The sequence below is a fragment of the Myxine glutinosa genome, chromosome 12 (genome assembly GCF_964187855.1).
Source record: "Myxine glutinosa chromosome 12, kmMyxGlut1.1, whole genome shotgun sequence".
Lineage (NCBI taxonomy): Eukaryota > Metazoa > Chordata > Myxini > Myxiniformes > Myxinidae > Myxine > Myxine glutinosa.
This window is the reverse complement of record NC_136272.1, coordinates 38,556,575-38,574,166: the sequence shown is the minus strand read 5'-3', so window position 1 is coordinate 38,574,166 and position 17,592 is coordinate 38,556,575. Positions and strand designations below refer to the sequence as shown.

The 17,592-nt window shown below is 44.0% G+C and overlaps 1 protein-coding gene across 3 annotated transcripts in view; it reads right to left on the bottom strand.

Annotated features, from left to right (window-relative positions):
- The window catches only part of LOC137413438 (AF4/FMR2 family member 4), a 156,510-nt gene that overhangs the window by 71,123 nt on the left and 67,795 nt on the right, over positions 1-17,592 (bottom strand). For 2 of the 3 annotated variants that reach the window (XM_068098851.2, XM_068098850.2), the window contains exons 8-15: positions 17,252-17,303; positions 17,018-17,052; positions 4,183-4,333; positions 2,668-3,969; positions 2,400-2,500; positions 1,673-1,916; positions 1,189-1,313; positions 904-967 (exon numbers count right to left, since the gene is read on the bottom strand). In XM_068098851.2, the coding sequence (XP_067954952.1) occupies positions 904-967; positions 1,189-1,313; positions 1,673-1,916; positions 2,400-2,500; positions 2,668-3,969; positions 4,183-4,333; positions 17,018-17,052; positions 17,252-17,303 (2,074 nt within the window). The remainder of the gene's footprint in view (positions 1-903; positions 968-1,188; positions 1,314-1,672; positions 1,917-2,399; positions 2,501-2,667; positions 3,970-4,182; positions 4,334-17,017; positions 17,053-17,251; positions 17,304-17,592) is intronic. The other variant, XM_068098849.2, reaches the window with a different exon arrangement.

Here is a 17,592-nt window from a genome sequence, read left to right as displayed (position 1 = left end):
CCAGACATGAATACACCCAAGAGAAGCCACGAAGCCGGAATGCGCTCGACAAGCACGTCTCCTTCCCACAGAGAAAAGCCCGTCATCTCGCTTTCACTTAGCCTCCTGTAGACCTTGTGCAGGCATCGCACAAGGAGAAGGTTTGGAGAAGGTTCGCTCCCTAGTTTAGTCTATTCCTTATCTGTATTACTAGCTGTTGATGAGTGGATAAGGTAACATGTTAAGCCACCAAGGTATCGTGGGTGTGAGGGTTATTGTAATGAGAATTGTATAATACAATAATTGTAATACGTGCTTTTTCTCTCTTACACCCACGGTTCCCTGTTTTTCTCATTTATTATTATTAATATTTATTAAACCTGTTTCACTATTGATGTGTTGGTCTGGTATGTGGTTCGTTAATTAAGCATTATAAACACGGTGCGAATAAAACTCTCGGCCGTTGGGAATTGGCGCGAATGTTCGATAGGTCATAAAACCCACGATACAGTTTACCAGCGTTGCTCAGCCTAATGGTCTTGAATAAATGGGGAACCTATGGCAGAAAAAGATTCTCAATATGTTCGGCTTTCCCGGCGGATGGTGTATAGTCTCTTTTGATGATCCGTTGCTAAATTGGGGATCGTGCAGGTGGTAGATTTGACCCTGTATCCACCCCACTGTCTCCCGTAACGATATTACCAATCAAAATACAATGAAGTAGCACAGTTTCCCAGTGCAAATTGGAAACGGAGGAATTCTCTTGGCATGTCTGTCTGTATTCATCAACAAAAACTGCATTTTTATAAAATGCAAAACAAAACAAAGCACATGGCACCAGGTATTACAATGACATTGGCTTAACATTTTAAAAAGTCTTCCAAAGTGATCTTCGTTATTTTGAGTTGGTGGGTCCGTACATACCATTCCATCGGCTTTGTGCTTCAGCTTTTTGGCCTCCTGCATGTGAAAGTCCACTGACTGTGGCCTGAAACAATAAAAGAAAATCAACACCGGCAATGTAAACAAAGCAAAACTGAACCTTCACCAAAGCCTCCAAGCACACTTTGTCTCAAAGCTTTAAACGAGTACATATAAATATTTCCAAGTGAAGGGCGGGTGGGCATGAAGATTGGGAAACGCAGGAGGTGATGGTGGGGATGTGGATGAGGGTTGGAGAGAAAATAGTGGCAAAACAGAATGACAAACTTGTTATCAAAGTCGAGGCAAGGTCGCAGCAAAGTGGGAGAAACCGGACACAGAGCAGGCTTTGGGGGGCCGTTGGCAGTGTGACATGGATCACTCCCTCCTGTTGTCACTTCTACCTGCACAGCCTGTGTATTACAAGAAAACTTCATCAAATCTCAATAAACAAAATAAACATAAAACATTTTAACTCGTTTTTTCACAAGTCGTTACGTCACGAAAAAGTTGATCGTAGGATCTAAATATCTTCATAAAAACAGTCACTTGTTCAAATGAACAATTTGGCCGATACCTCCATCAAAACATTTGGAAATTTGAGCAAAAAGACTCAGGCAGAAGGTACGATCACAGATATTATGTTTGCATGCAAATTTCAAAGAGGCTTCATCATCCGAAACTAGGCAAAATGAAGCTCAATGTTGTGAATGTGACTACTGCATGGAGCAATCTCTGCTCTATGTTGCCACGTAACCATTATCTCTCCTACCTGTCCACGGGGCTGCTTGTGACCAGCTCCTTTTCCTTCCAATTTGCGGTGCTTGCTGGGTGGTTGCGGCATCGCCACCGCTACTGCGCTCGAGGCTTTTCGTCGAGCCGACGTGCATTCGCTCATGCCGGATACACGACTCGAAGTACTGCTGCCACTATTTCGGCGTTCGCGCTCTGGTCTTTTGTTCTGTGGCGACGGTGATGTCAGTGGGGCTGGACCTTTCTTGCGATCACCACAAGATCTGCACACATCAAGCAGCGCATGCGTGAGTACATGCTCCACATTAATGTTGTTACCAAACTGCAAAACAACATCAGAACACTGACAATGATAAGAGTTCAAATACTATATATCCCATCTTGAGAAGTGAACCCAGTGCCAAGGCCAAGACAGTCTCTCAATAAATGTGGTCTTATCAAAGGAAAATTATCAGGTGATTTTTGACAACAGGTGATTATCAAAGGAAAATACTGTACATCCTCAGATCAAGTAAGTGGTTGGAAATCAGAGGTGGTTCCTCATTCCAAGGGTCTCTCAAGACAGGATCCACTCAAATTTGATCATCTTCCTCCCCCCCCCCCCTGCCCCCCCGACAAATTTAACAGGCGATCGACAACTTCAATTGATAACGTAAACACTTTGCCCAATATTTCGTGCTGATGTCGCGAATGTGTCAAGTCTTCTTGAACCTGTCTACAAGTTTCAACCACAAAACGGCACTCACTCTTTGCTGCTGGTGATCTTGCGACTGGGGGTCGAATTGCTGTGGGATTCCTTTACTTGACGAACCTTCTTCCGTTCTGCCTTGCTTTCCACACTCTCTGACTGGTTCAACAAAAACAGATTTCACCAACCCTCTTCAATATGCAAACATGCAGGTATGCTCACTCTTACTAATGCAATAAATAGTACGTAATCTGATAGACCACAGCATTCAAAGGTGCTATCGTGAATATCTTCTGGAACACCAACAACAAAAATCAAATAATTACCTGTCGTTTTCGTTTGACCTTTTCCGGAGAAGCCGGTGGCAGGGGTGAATGGTCATGCGGGTCACTCAACCGCCGATGCCCACCAAATGCTCGTCGATCAGAACTAACTGGTCCTTGATCCCCTCGAGATGCCGCAGAAATGTCCTTTGAGGCTGCTAATACAGGTGGTGTGTGCGCAAGAAGTTTCAAGTCTATTTTCACGATGAGGGAGAGCACATTACGTGCTTCATCACCCTCACCCGTTAAGGGTGGGAGAATAATTGAAGCCCCAGGTGAATCACATTCCTTGACTACCTTGCATGACTTACTGGCATCTGGCTCAGAGTCAGAGTCCGATGACAAAGATGAAGACGACGATGATGATGATGAGGTGTCTGTATCTACAAACTCAGGACTGATGGGCATACTTTTTGCTGGCACCCTTTGGTGCTTGGTCTCGGCTGTGAAGGTTGGTGCAGGGTGCGGCTCCTTCTTGACAGTTGCTTTCCGACTGCCACCCTTTGCCTTGCCTTTGCTGCTATCTGTTACTGTTGACACACTACTCTCCAAAGTCTTATCCTTGGAAGGTAAGCTTTCTACATAATCAGTTTTACACCATTCCTCCTCTTCTGGACTAGCAGGCTTTTCTGTCCGCCGCGGCTGTTTACGGCCCACACTTCGACGGACTGTACTGCTAGTTATCGCCACTGAGCTTTCCATCGCTGCTGCCATAGCAGGAGACTTGTGTGGTACATCAGCATACTCGGCCCCCTTGTCAGGGCTTTGAACCTTCTCATTACGCCGTGGTTGTTTGCGGCCGATGCTGCGCCGTACTGTTGTCTCTGTTGACACACCCTGCCCACCTGAAGGCATACTCCCTTTGTGTAGTACCTCACTGTATTCAGCATCCTCATCAGGACCACTCGACTTTTCCACCTTTTTCGGCTGCTTGCGACCCACACTGCGTCGAGGTACACTACTGCTGGTTGTAGGCCCAGCACCAGTTGGACCATCTGATTGCCCTGGAGACTTCTGTCGTCCACAAGTCTTGCCTTCGGAATGCCGCGGTGCCTTGCCTCGTTCTCTTCCAGGTACTCGTGTCTTCTCTTTTGCCTCTTGAGATCCTGCAGGGCCTCCAGAAGCTATGATGGCACGTCCCTTCTCAGTTGAACTCCCAATTTCTCCTCGTGGGTAATCATGGCTGGGAGCCTTTGGTGTACTCCCTGACTCTACACCCGGTGCTGGAGACTTGTTTGCATTGCGGTTCACCTTTGATAGCCAGTTGTCCAATTTCCACTTGTTTGTCGGGGGTGGCTCAGGCTGCTGGGTTAAAAAAAAGTTTAAACGTTGGAGATTATGAAGAAAGGTGGTTCAGATAATTTAAGTCAAGTTTTAGGCAGCCTCTTTGCCAGCAAAAAAAAAAACACTGCATGTGAAATAAACACTTCCAAGCTGCAGTGCGGTAACCTTCATCCTGATAAAGCAGCACTTACACGGAAGGAAGGACGCATATAAAAGACTTGATTGGTACTGTACCTGGGGTGATGCAGATTGCACAGCTGGTTGGGGCCCTTCACTGTCACTGGAGCTGCTCTCGGAGTCTGATCCCGAGCTGCTCTCAGATTCACTTGATGATCCAGATTCCGCACTTGATCGTCGACCTTCACCGGCCGCCACAACAGGCATGCTGTTGAGGGCACATTGACCGCTTCAAGATTAGATGAAGGGCACATGGGCAGCACTTTCAAAACACCAATTTTGCATTACCCATTTAAAAGATAAATTAATAGCCAGCTGCATTCTCATCTTAATTTTAACAGTAAAATGATATGCATAAGACCCAAAAATAGAATATCGTAACTGATAGCAGATCATGCAAACATTTGGTGGTTTCAATCATTGTTCTTCCTACTTTGCCCATTCAGCCATTTATTTGAGCTGGCAAGATAGTCGAGACTAGAGGTATATGGATTCACTTCTAAGCTGTCTGGCCTGGGTTATAGTCTAGAGCCAGATATAAACTGTCAAACACCCCTGGTGTTTAGCGATGCAGAAATGTGTGCTTCCACCCTCTGATGGATGGTAGGCTGTGCGTCCTGTCTGCAAGCATTAGCTGGTGGACGTTAGATCCCAAGGTGTCCTTCGCGAAGAGGAGGTGTGTTATGGCTAGCACAATTAACAAATTACGACATCCTGAGCTAACCTATGGTCAGGTATTGCATCAATGGCACAGCAGAAAATTATGCTTCCACAGCTATATGGAAAGCCAGCGATTTCCTGTTTCAAAAATGTCTTTTCCATTTCCAAAAAACTAAATTCTGTATATATAATATATATACAGAATTTAGTTTTATATATACACATATATATTTTATATATATTTACATATTTACATATTTTATATTATTTACATACATTTATACATTATTATTATATTTAATAATATTATTATACATTATTATTATACAACAACAACAACAACAACAACAACAACATGCATTTTAAAGGCCATTTTCCCTGCTAGAGCGGGGGTTAGCCTTGCGGTCCCCATGACAATCTTCTCCATTTTGCCCTATTTTCTGCATCTCTCCTTGTTAACCCCCTTGCCCGCATTTCTTCTTCCACCATCTTTAGCCAAGTCTTTCTCGGTCTTCCCCGTCTTCTACTTCCTTCTACATTCATTTCCATCACTCTTCTCAACCAGTCACTTTCATCCTTCCTCAACACATGACCAAACCATCTCAACCTGTTCCTCTTCACAGCATCAATCACAGGCTCTATTCCCATCATCTTTCGCAATTTATCATTTGTCTTCCTCTCTCTCAACGATACTCCGCACATCCGTCGAACCATTCGCATTTCCACCCTTTCCAACCTTCGTTGCTGCTCTACGTTCATTACCCATGTCTCGCTCCCATAAATCATAACACTTCTCACACATGCAGCATACACCTTTCCCTTCAGCTTCAACGACACTCCCCTCATCATCAGCACGCCACTCAATTCCCGAAACTTCTTCCATGCACATCTCACTCGAGCAACCGTTGCCGAGTCTGATCCACCTTCTCCATTCAGCATGTCTCCGACATTATTATTATATATTTACATACATTATTACATATTTTATATATTTTATATATTTTATATATACACACATATATATATACACACATATATATATATACACACACATATATATATATATACACACACATATATATATATATACACACATATATATATATATACACACATATATATATATATATACACACACATATATATATATACACACACACATATATATATACACACACACATATATATATACACACATATACACATATACACACACACACACACACACACACACACACACACACACACACACACACACACACACACACACACACACACACACACACACACACACACACACACACACACACACACACATTTTTTTTGTATACAAGATCGAGGCTCGTGAAAGAGCGAATATTAATCACACAGAAATATATACACAGACTTGGCATTTAATATGGAATTTTTTTTTTCTTGACGGGTTTACTTTCTTAACTCAGTATATCAATCTGGTGAGTTTTACTTTTTTCTTTTTTTTTTTTTCTTTTTTTGTATACTGAATCGAGGCTCGTGAAAGAGCTAACATTTATTTCACAAACAAATCAACCAGACAAACAAAATATACAAAAAGAGGGAGCGGAAGACAAGATGGGGAGAGAAGGGGAAGCACACAACCACAACATTTGAGAGCAGGGAGAAGTGTGGGAGGGAGAGGGCTTGGGGGCAGGAGGCGTGGGAAGGGGGGGGGGGGGGGGGAGAGGTATAAAACACAAGGGGACCGAAATTAGCGGGGGTAGAAAAGATCAAGGTTTTGGATGGGGGAGGATAAGAGATGGTGGTGTTTCTTGGTGGTTCTTTTACACTTTGGTGATTTATTTGTTAAAAGAACCATGTCACTGATTGTCTGTCGCAGCAAGAAGTCAACAACAGGATTATATCACAGGTGGCGTGGCTAAATGTACGGACAGGTGCATTTGATGATTGGCTTCACAGTCGGGTATACAAGGGTTGTTGCGTTGTGTATTAGTGGGAAACAACTGCTGCACGTCTCCAAAAGTTATTGCCACCTCCTCTGGAGATGGTCCATCAACTCGACAATGCTGTTTGTCATGGAGTGGTGGCTTTACAAAATTACGGCATGAAACAGCGTGCTATTGCTCGGCAGTATGGCATCACTCAAGGTCAGGTGTCAAAGATCCTGAAACGAAATGCTCAGAGGGGTGTCCCTACTCCAATACCGAGGCCAGGACGTCCCCGCAGAACCACAAGGAGGGATGATTGCCAGCTGCACCGGTTAGTCCACAATGGCCGTACCAAGTCACCTAATCGGCTTAGGGCTGTTTGGCAGCAACTGACAAATATGCCTGTATCCAGAAGGCCAGTCAACCAACGACTGGTTCAAGCAGGCTATCGTGCCAGGCGTCCCCTGAGAAAGCCACGCCTGACCAGACAACACCGCCAGCGCCGATTGCAGTGGGCCAGAGAGCACCGTCAATGGCAGCCAGGACACTGGAATCACGTGATCTTCAGTGACGAGTCTAGATTTCTGGTCTATCGTCAAGATGGCCGCGTCCGAGTGTGCAGACAAGTGCATGAAGCCTACAACACAGATTGTATAGTGCCAAGAGTCCAAGCTGGAGGTGGTGGGGTGACCGTTTGGGCTGCTTTTCATGCAGGGGGCAAAACTGACCTGGTTGTTCTGAATGGAAACCTGAACCAGTTCAAGTATAGGGCTATTCTGGAAGAAACATTGCTTCCATTTGCTCGTGTAGCCTTTCGAGGAAACTTTGTCTTCCAAGATGACAATGCACGGCCTCATCGTGCTCGCATGATCCAACACTTTCTTGCTGACCGTGGTGTAGAGCATATGGAGTGGCATGCCATGTCCCCGGATATGAATCCGATAGAGAACTTGTTGGCAGAATTAACGCGTCAAATCGACCACTTGGACCAGCAGCCGACCTCTGTGCATGAATTGCAGCAGGCTATTGTCACTGCATGGCAAGCGATTCCTGTCCAAACCTTGGCAAATCTCGTGAACAGCATGCCTCAACATGTACGTGCTCTCCTGAATGCTCGTGGGGGTTACACGAAGTACACGAAGTACCCGTTTCCGGTCCGGTCGTGAGAGGACGCTGGCGTCACTTGCTCGCCGCTTCTCTGACTGGACCATTGTCCGTAACTTGCTTTCCTGGTGATCGTGGCGGATTTTTGGCCATTGAGTCTGCCCTCTGCACGGTCCCGGCTCTGCTCTGCTGCTCCTGGCTTCACCTGCTCGGCTCCTTCGCTGTTTCCTCGGGCTCACTCTCGTGGGTTGTGCCCATTGTTTGCAGCGGCGGTGGTGGCGGTTTGCCGCCGTGATCTTGATTAGCGGCGGCGGTCGTTTGCCGCTGCATTTGCCGCTTTGCCTCCTCAACCTTGGCCTTGTGCTCGTCTCTTCGCTCCTGTCTGCCCTCTGCATGGTCCCGGCTCTGCTCCTGGCTTCACCTGCTCGGCTCCTTCGCTGTTTCCTCGGGCCCACTCCCGTGGGTTGTGACGATTGTTTCACCTCCTCACCCTTGGCCTCGTGCTCGTCCCTTCGCTCCTGCTGGCATGGCTCTGCGGTACTCCGCCGCAAGGCTTCTCCTGCTTAAAACCCGCTCCACCCCATCATGCATCTCTGCAATCAAATCGAATGGACTCCTGCGTCGACCCAGGTACATTCACCGTGGCTCCGGTCGTAAGTTTGTTTATTTACAATCAGGTCACTCCATCCCCATCCTCTGGTCGGCTCAGCGCACTCCCACTCATCGTCCCAACACACCTGGTCACAACAATGCACAAAATCGCACCTCCTGTCTGCGAACCCTGGCCAAATCACCTGGATTCATACCCGCCGTACAAAACAACATCAAGCTCACCCTGTTCAATACCTGGTCCCTCAACAACAAATGCCTCATCCTGAACGACTACATCCTGGAAAATAAACTGGACTTTCTCTGTCTCACTGAGACCTGGCAACAACCACTGGACTACTACACGCTTAACTTCACCACACCCAATGGATATTCTTACATCAATAAACCACGCTCGGAGGGCCGAGGTGGTGGAATTGCCGTTATTCACAGACAAGACATCAAGACCAACCTCATCTCCATCTCATCTGCTCCATCATTTGAACACCTGGCTTTTAAACTCTCTGGTCACACACAGTCAGTCATGGCTGTCGTCTACCGCCCTCCCAAACCACACCCATCATTCCTGTCTGACTTCTCCTACTTTCTGACCCAGCTATGTTCCCTCTCCCCCTCAATCCTCCTCCTTGGTGATTTCAATATCCACATGGACTCCACTGACTCCACGCTAACCACTGACTTCACTGATTTACTCACCTGCTTTAACCTCACTCAACATGTCAACTTTCCTACCCATAACCGTGGTCACATTTTGGACCTTGTCTGCTCTACTGGACTAATTTTGCACCATCTCTCTGGCTCCGACCTCACTCTCTCTGACCACCTAGCCATCACTCTGACCATCAACATCCCCACCCCAGCACCAAGGCATTATCGCACTATCAACTTCCGTAAGCTAAACGCTCTTTCACCTACCTCATTCTCATCGACCCTCTCTGAAAAAATGTCCACTTCTCCCTTCGTTGACCTCCACACCCCTTCTGACCTCACTGACTACTACAACCACACTCTCTCCTCCTGCCTTGACCAACTTGCGCCTATAAAAACCAAAACAGTTTCTTTCACCCATTCTGCTCCCTGGTTTACCCCTGAACTCCGCCTGATGAAAACTCGTGCTCGCCAACTTGAAAGACTCCGCAATAGAACAGGTCTCACAGTTCACTCCCAGCCCTACAAGGACCACATACAACACTATAAAGATGCCCTCTCCCGCGCCCGCTCCGCCTACTACTCTCAAATTATCCACTCTGGCTCCGGAAACCCAAAAGCACTCTTCTCTACAATAAACAAACTCCTCAGCCCCCTGAACACCACCACCCAGTCATTCACAATAGACAACTGCATCTCCTTCCTCTCTTTCTTCCAACGCAAAATTGAAAACATCTACAACAGCTTGACCACCGCCGCACCCGCTCCCCCTCCAACCACCTGCCCCCCCTTGTCCTGCCATCCCCTGTCTCGGTTCTCCCCAATCTCCCCTACTGACCTCTCTGAACTCCTCATAGGAATGAAAACTGCCACCTGCACTCTTGACCCCATCCCCTCCAGATTTGTCAAAGCCTCCCTCCCTGCTCTCTCTCCACTTATCATTGCAACAATAAACTCCTCCCTGTCTACAGGCATCGTCCCACCTTCCCTCAAAATTGCTGCTGTTACCCCCATTCTAAAAAAACCTGGTCTAAACCCTGACACCCTAAACAACTTCAGACCCATCTCCAACCTACCCTTTCTGTCAAAAGTTTTGGAACGCGCTGTAGCCACTCAACTCAAACATCATCTCTCTGCCAATAACCTGTATGAAACATTCCAATCCGGATTCCGCTCCAACCACAGTACTGAAACTGCTCTCCTCAAAATCACCAACGACCTTCTCCTCTCCTCTGACGCTGGCAACCTCAACATTCTCGTCCTCCTCGACCTCAGCGCTGCCTTTGACACCATCGATCACACTATCCTCCTCACCCGACTTGAATCCACCTTTAACGTTACCGGCACTGCCCTCTCTTGGATTAAATCATACCTCTCTGACAGATGCCACTTCATCTCCATCAATAACTGCAAATCCCCCACTGCTCCCCTCCCCCAAGGTGTCCCCCAAGGTTCAGTTCTTGGCCCCCTCCTCTTCATCCTTTACCTGTCCCCGCTCGGTCACTTAATCCGCCGTCATGGTCTCCAATTCCACTGCTTCGCCGATGACATCCAGCTTTTCATCTCCACCAAGTCCGTCTCCACCGACACCCACTCTATCCTGACAAACTGCATCACTGAAATAAAATCCTGGCTTCAAATCAACTTCAAGCTTAACTGTGATAAATCTGAAATAATCATCATTGGCCCAAAAACGCTCACAAAATCCACCCATAACTTTGCCCTCAACATCGACGGTATCCCAGTATCCACCTCCCCTCACATCCGGAATCTTGGCGTCATCTTTGACCAAACCCTTTCCTTCGACAAATACACTAAACAGATCACAAAGTCAGCCTTCTTTCACCTGAAAAACATTGCCCGTCTCCGCTCATCCCTCTCCTCCACGGCTGCAGAAACCCTCATCCACGCCTTCATCACCTCCCGTCTGGACTACTGCAATAGCCTCCTCTATGGTTCACCCTCAAAAATCACCAATAAACTCCAATACATTCAGAACTCCGCTGCCCGTCTACTCACCCATTCCCGGACCCGTGACCACATCACCCCCGTCTTTTTCAAGCTTCACTGGCTCCCCATCCCCCAGAGAATCCAGTACAAAATCCTCCTCTTGACATACAAAGCCCTCCATAACCTGGCCCCATCCTACCTGGCTGACCTCCTCTCCAGACACACTCCCACCCGCAACCTCCGCTCTGCTGGTACCAACCTCCTGACCCCCTCCATCCGGACCAAATTCAGATCCTGGGGGGACAGGGCCTTCTCCATCGCTGCTCCCACCCTCTGGAACTCACTACCTCACACCATCAGAGACTCCTCCTCACTCACCACATTCAAAACATCACTAAAGACCCACCTGTTCAACACTGCATTCAACATTCAACCCACAGCATTTAACCCCTGACTATCTCTTCTCCTTCTCCCTCCTTTTGCTTTAAATATTTCCCTATTGATTCTTGTCTTTTTGCAATTGTTGTTTTCATGTATTGTTATGCATTATGTTTGCCACTCTGTCAAAGCGCCTTTGGGCTTCTGGAAAAGCGCTATACAAAATAAATGAATTATTATTATTATTATTTAACATTACCGGCACTGCCCTCTCTTGGATTAAATCATACCTCTCTGACAGACGTCAGTTCATCTCCATCAATAACTGCAACTCCCCCACTGCTCCCCTCCCCCAAGGTGTCCCCCAAGGTTCAGTTCTTGGCCCCCTCCTCTTCATCCTTTACCTGTCCCCCCTCGGTCACTTAATCCGCCGTCATGGTCTCCAATTCCACTGCTTCGCCGATGACATCCAGCTTTTCATCTCCACCAAGTCCATCTCCACCGCCACCCACTCTATCCTGACAAACTGCATCACTGAAATAAAATCCTGGCTTCAAATCAACTTCCTCAAACTTAACTGTGATAAATCTGAAATAATCATCATTGGCCCAAAAACGCTCACCAAGTCCACCCATAACTTTGCCCTCAACATCGACGGTTTCCCAGTATCCACCTCCCCTCACATCCGGAATCTTGGCATCATCATTGACCAAACCCTCTCCTTCGACAAATACACTAAACAGATCACAAAGACAGCCTTCTTTCACCTGAAAAACATCGCCCGTCTCCGTCCATCCCTCTCCTCCGTGGCTGCAGAAACCCTCATCCACGCCTTCATCACTTCCCGTCTGGACTACTGCAATAGCCTCCTTTATGGTTCACCCTCAACAATCACCAATAAACTCCAATACATTCAGAACTCCGCTGCCCGTCTACTCACCCATTCCCGGACCCGTGACCACATCACCCCCGTCCTTTACAAGCTTCACTGGCTCCCCATCTCCCAGAGAATCCAGTACAAAATCCTCCTCTTGACCTACAAAGCCCTCCATAACCTGGCCCCATCCTACCTGGCTGACCTCCTCTCCAGACACACTCCCACCCGCAACCTCCGCTCTGCTGGTACCAACTTCCTGACCCCCCCCCCCCCCCCATCCGGACCAAATTTATATCCTGGGGGGACAGGGCCTTCTCCATCGCTGCTCCCACCCTCTGGAACTCGCTCCCTCACACCATCAGAGACTCCTCCTCACTCACCACATTCAAAACATCACTCAAGACCCACCTGTTCAACACTGCATTCAACATTTAACCCACAGCATCTAACCACTGACTATCTCCTCTCCTTCTCCCTCCTTTGTGCTTTGAATATTTCCCTATTGATTCTTCTTTTTTTGCAATTGTTTTTATGTTTTGCTATGCATTATGTTTTGCACTCTGTCAAAGCGTCTTTGGGCTTCCTGAAAAGCGCTATATAAAATAAATGCATTATTATTATTATTATTACTGAACTGTAATTTTACTGTCCGTAATCCCAGTCGTAAATTAACTTTTGTTTTTGTTAAAAAAAATTTTGGCTAATGTGCAAAATAAAGAGATACTTCTGGAAAACGTACAGAAGTTTATTTAACACAGTACTGTCCATGAATTCAGTTCGATATCAGTTTACATCACTTTCAAGGATCAATTTATTTGTTTCGAAATGTCAAATGTGGTTTTTGTTTCTTTTAAAGGTCACATTAACAAAATCTAGAATAATTTCAACATAATTCCAATGAACTTTTGGTTCTAAGGCATCTTGAAAAGTAAGTTCACCCCCACAAAAAAAATATTCCATATTAAATGCCAAGTCTGTATGTGTGTGTGTGTGTATATATACATATATATATATATATATATATATACACACATATATATATATATACACATATATATATATATACATATATATATATATACATATATACATATATATATATATACATATATACATATATACATATATACATATATACATATATATATATATACATATATACATATATATATATATATATATATATATATATATATATATATATATATATATATATATATATATATATATATATATATAGTTGCAGTTCCATGAACCGGCCCCAAAGGCAATGGCATCCAACATATAGGTCCCGTAGTTTACTTATTTCCATAGTGTAAGACCAGAGTAGTCCCATCCCTTTGTGTAGTGGGTTGTTTGTGCTATGCAGATCCATTGATATGCAGATGTGATATGCAGAGCTTTCTTCAATTTCAATTTGAGCATTTTCCTTGTTTCTGCAGCATTTAATCCAAAATCATTTTGAACTGAAACCTCAATCAACGATGATGACTTTTCTTTTTTGTGGTTGATCACCATGTCTGGACGCAATGCTTTGTTTGCAATGTCCACACTTAATGGGATCATCTTGTCATGCGTGAACACTATATGTTCATTTTCAAGGATTGGATTTGGTTTGTGTTTCCATGATTGTTCTGGAATCGGAATGTTGAAATGTTTACAGATGTGCCAGTGGATTATTTTACAGACGCTGTCATGTCCTTCTGTGTACAACTGTTCCGTCACAAGTTTTTTCATCCTGGAAGGAGGCGACTTTGTTTCTACTCCACAACACCTGGATTTGGCTGATTGGCTCAATCCCGTCATTTTCTTAAAGTTATTAGTGTAGTGTCTGTGGTCTTGGTCATTTATAACTCGTACTACATCCCAATTAATTTGACCTCTTCTTAGCCATTCCAATGAGCCTTCCTTGTCGATCCATGTTCTGTCAAGCTCTTTTTTGAATCGTTCTGCTCTTTTGCCATTCTCTTATTTGTCAGAGTGTATCTGCTGGATATTTCTTTTTTAGTTTGCCTTTTTTTCCCTTTGCAATCATTGGGGCTGTATTTGTTTCTGCTTCGTTTTCCTGTGTAGTATCCTGCACCTGCACCTGCACCTGTTTTTGGAAGTCTGTAGCTAAATGGATTATGGATACCTTTTCTTTTTGTTGTTTTCTTGCTCGTGTGCAAATCTCACTCGATAGTCGGTCGAGCTTTTCACATACTCCGCTAGTCCTACACACGCTGTTCTGTGCACTTGGTTAAGCGCCATCAGACTGCATCTTCCTTCTCGTCTCGGCAAGTGAATCGGAATGCATTGGTTTTTATAGAATATCTTGTGAATAGTTAGAAGATTCCTCGTTTTAGTGTCTAATTTGTTCATCTCCAATTGTGGCCAGTTTATAATTGCACAGCTATACTGGAATACCAGTTCTACAAGTTTGTTTACAGCTTTCATTTTGTTCATTGGAGAGAGGGATAACTTCAGAATTGGTCTTATTCTGTGTAGTTACTCTTTTCTGATTATTTTACACATTGTTTTTGTGTTGTACCTGGGGGCCTTCTTCTATTCCGAGGTATTTGTATGCTTTGCTTCGTTTTTTAGTTCCTGTATTGTTGTACTTTGATTGATTAAGACATTGTATGCTATTTTTGTTTTACCACGTAAAAATGTGCATTTGGCACATTTATCAAGACCAAATTCCATTTGAATGTCTTCCAAATAACGTGTTACTAGTTTCATTTGATCTGTCAATTTGTCATTTTGTCAATTTGCGAAGTTTTAGATCATTCATGTACAGTAGATGTGTCACCTTTCTTGTTTCTTTGGTCATTTTTCTGTTGCACATTAGATTGTATCTGTGTCCTTGTTCATTGATGAGGTAACTCAGTGGGTCCAGAGCCATCAGTGGGTCCAGAGACAGACAAAACAGAAGGGGGGAAAAGGTCGTTTCCTTGTGAGATACCACATTGTATTTTTACCCCCGGAATTTCAATCTTTCCTTCCAAGTGAGGTAGTATCCGCGTTGTATTCCCACGGTCATTGCTTTCTTAATCAGTGTGACTATTTTGGGGTTAACTTTGTATACTTGCATGTATTTTATAATCCATGAATGTGGGAATCCATGAATCCATGAATTTATAATCCATGAATGTGGTTCATAAAAATAATAATAACACTTTCTTGCTGACCATGGTGTAGAGCATATGGAGTGGCCTGCCATGTCCCCGGATATGAATCTGATCGAGAACTTTTGGGCAGAATTAACGTGTCAAATCGACAACTTGGACCAGCAGCCTGCCTCTTTGAGTGAATTGCAGCAGGCTATTGTAACTGCATGGCAAGCAATTCCTGTCCAAACCTTGGCAAATCTCGTGAACAGCATGCCTCAACATGTATATATGAGACTGTATCAAAGTGTATCAAACAACAACATGTATCAAAGACTTTTTTAGAATCTATCCAGGCTGTTGATAAGTTGGTTGGTCGACGTTTGCAATTTACGAGTATGATCTTGTTTAATAACAAATGGACTATTGTTCCATAGCATTCTCTCTTACATCCTTTCTGCTCTGCCTCTAAAGTTCCTTGTTGAGTGAGGTGTTCATAAATTGCATCGGTGATTAATCCTGTTAAAAGTTTGTATGCTGTTGGTAGGCATGTTAGCCATCTATAGTTGTGGGGGTATATGGGTATTATTAGATATTGGGATGAGAAGAGTGTTGCCTTCTATGAACCATTCATCCATTGACTGTTCTCCTTGGATGAGTTTGTTAAATGCTCGAGCGTAGTGAGGGTGAAGAGCATACAGTTGCTTTCGCCAGAAGTTTGGAATGCCATCCGAGCCTGGACGTTTGAAGTTTGGCACTTTTGTGAGATGTTTTCTGATTTTCTCTTCATAAATTTATCAATGGACGTATTTCCTGTAGATGTTGCTTTTTCTTTTCCAAGTGTCGTATCCAATCTTCTTCCTTGTTGGGTTCTATTTCATCTGCATATGTCCCTTTCAAAATTTTTCCAGATCCTCTTTTTTTAAGGGGAGTTGTCACATTTTGTTTAGTTTCCCTAGTTTTCAGTATAATCTTTTCGGGTTATTTTCAAACTGTTGATTTTGCTTTCTTCTTTTGTTGGCCTCATCATAGTTTTTTATTTTCCCTGCTATTTATTGTATTTAGAGCTTATTATGGGCAGCTAATGGTTCTAAGTCCATTGTTTTCGATGTTGTATTTCTTTTTTATTTGTCCGATTCTTTTCTTGATCTTTGGACTTCTGTTTACCTTCTTGAATTGTTCTATTTGTCCAGTTTCCTTCCTCAGTTGGTTTCTCTGCTTCTCCAGTCTGTGTTTCCATGGTGTTGTTTTGTTTCTGGTCAGATTATCAGATCTATCTTTTTTTGCGTCATTGTTTGCCTGTTATTTTCTCTTGGACACAGTGCTGTTGCAAAACTCACATCGTTAATTTCTCTTCACATCTTCAGAACTTCACAAACTGTAGCATGATTGTATAATTTTTGCCTCAAAGTCTGATACATGTTTTACAGGTAAAGGCAAGTTGTAATCTGTCCTTTAATGCAGATAATCGTGAAAGAGAGAAGGAGAAGAAGAAAAAAAAATTCCAGGCAGTGCCCATAGTTATTTGAATGATGATAAAATGAAAGTGTTATCATTTGCTTGATATGTTCTTCTAAAATACCTGCCCTAGTGCTCAACCGACGATATCACCTTAAGTGACAATTTGTGCCTGTTGGAAGTTCTGTGTAAATGGTGAAAGAGAAACAACTAACCTGACAGGCATTGCTGGAGTAGCTTTACCTGGAACCTGGAAAACAACAGATGAATAAGGAGTAAGTGGTTTGCCAACAAAGTAAATAGAAGCCTCATCAAACATCATTCTTAAATCATGTATCCCAATGGGAATTTATGAAAACATAAAAGTTTTTTTTTTAAACAGTTAAATGTGCACAATTTTGAAAAATCTGTAGAGATTTGGGAGATAGCTGTCACATGTATATATTCACCTGATCATTGTCACTTTCATCGCTGCTCAGCTTCAAATCGTCTGCTAAGTTTCTGAAATGGCAAACCACACAAATGTGAAAAATAAATTAATTCTTCCACTTACCTATATTCAGGGTTTGCACAGCCACACCAAATTTCCAGGAATTTTCCAGGACAAAAAGTTGTTATGCCGGACCTTTAATACAAATGTTTTAAGTAACAAGTGACATTGGAATAAACCACAAGAATAAGAATGAAACATTGTTTGTTTGCTGTTAATCCATTGACCATTTCAGTAATGAGAAAAACCCGCTCGCTAGGGGGATAGTGGGAGGATACTGGGGAGGTGGGGAAAACATAT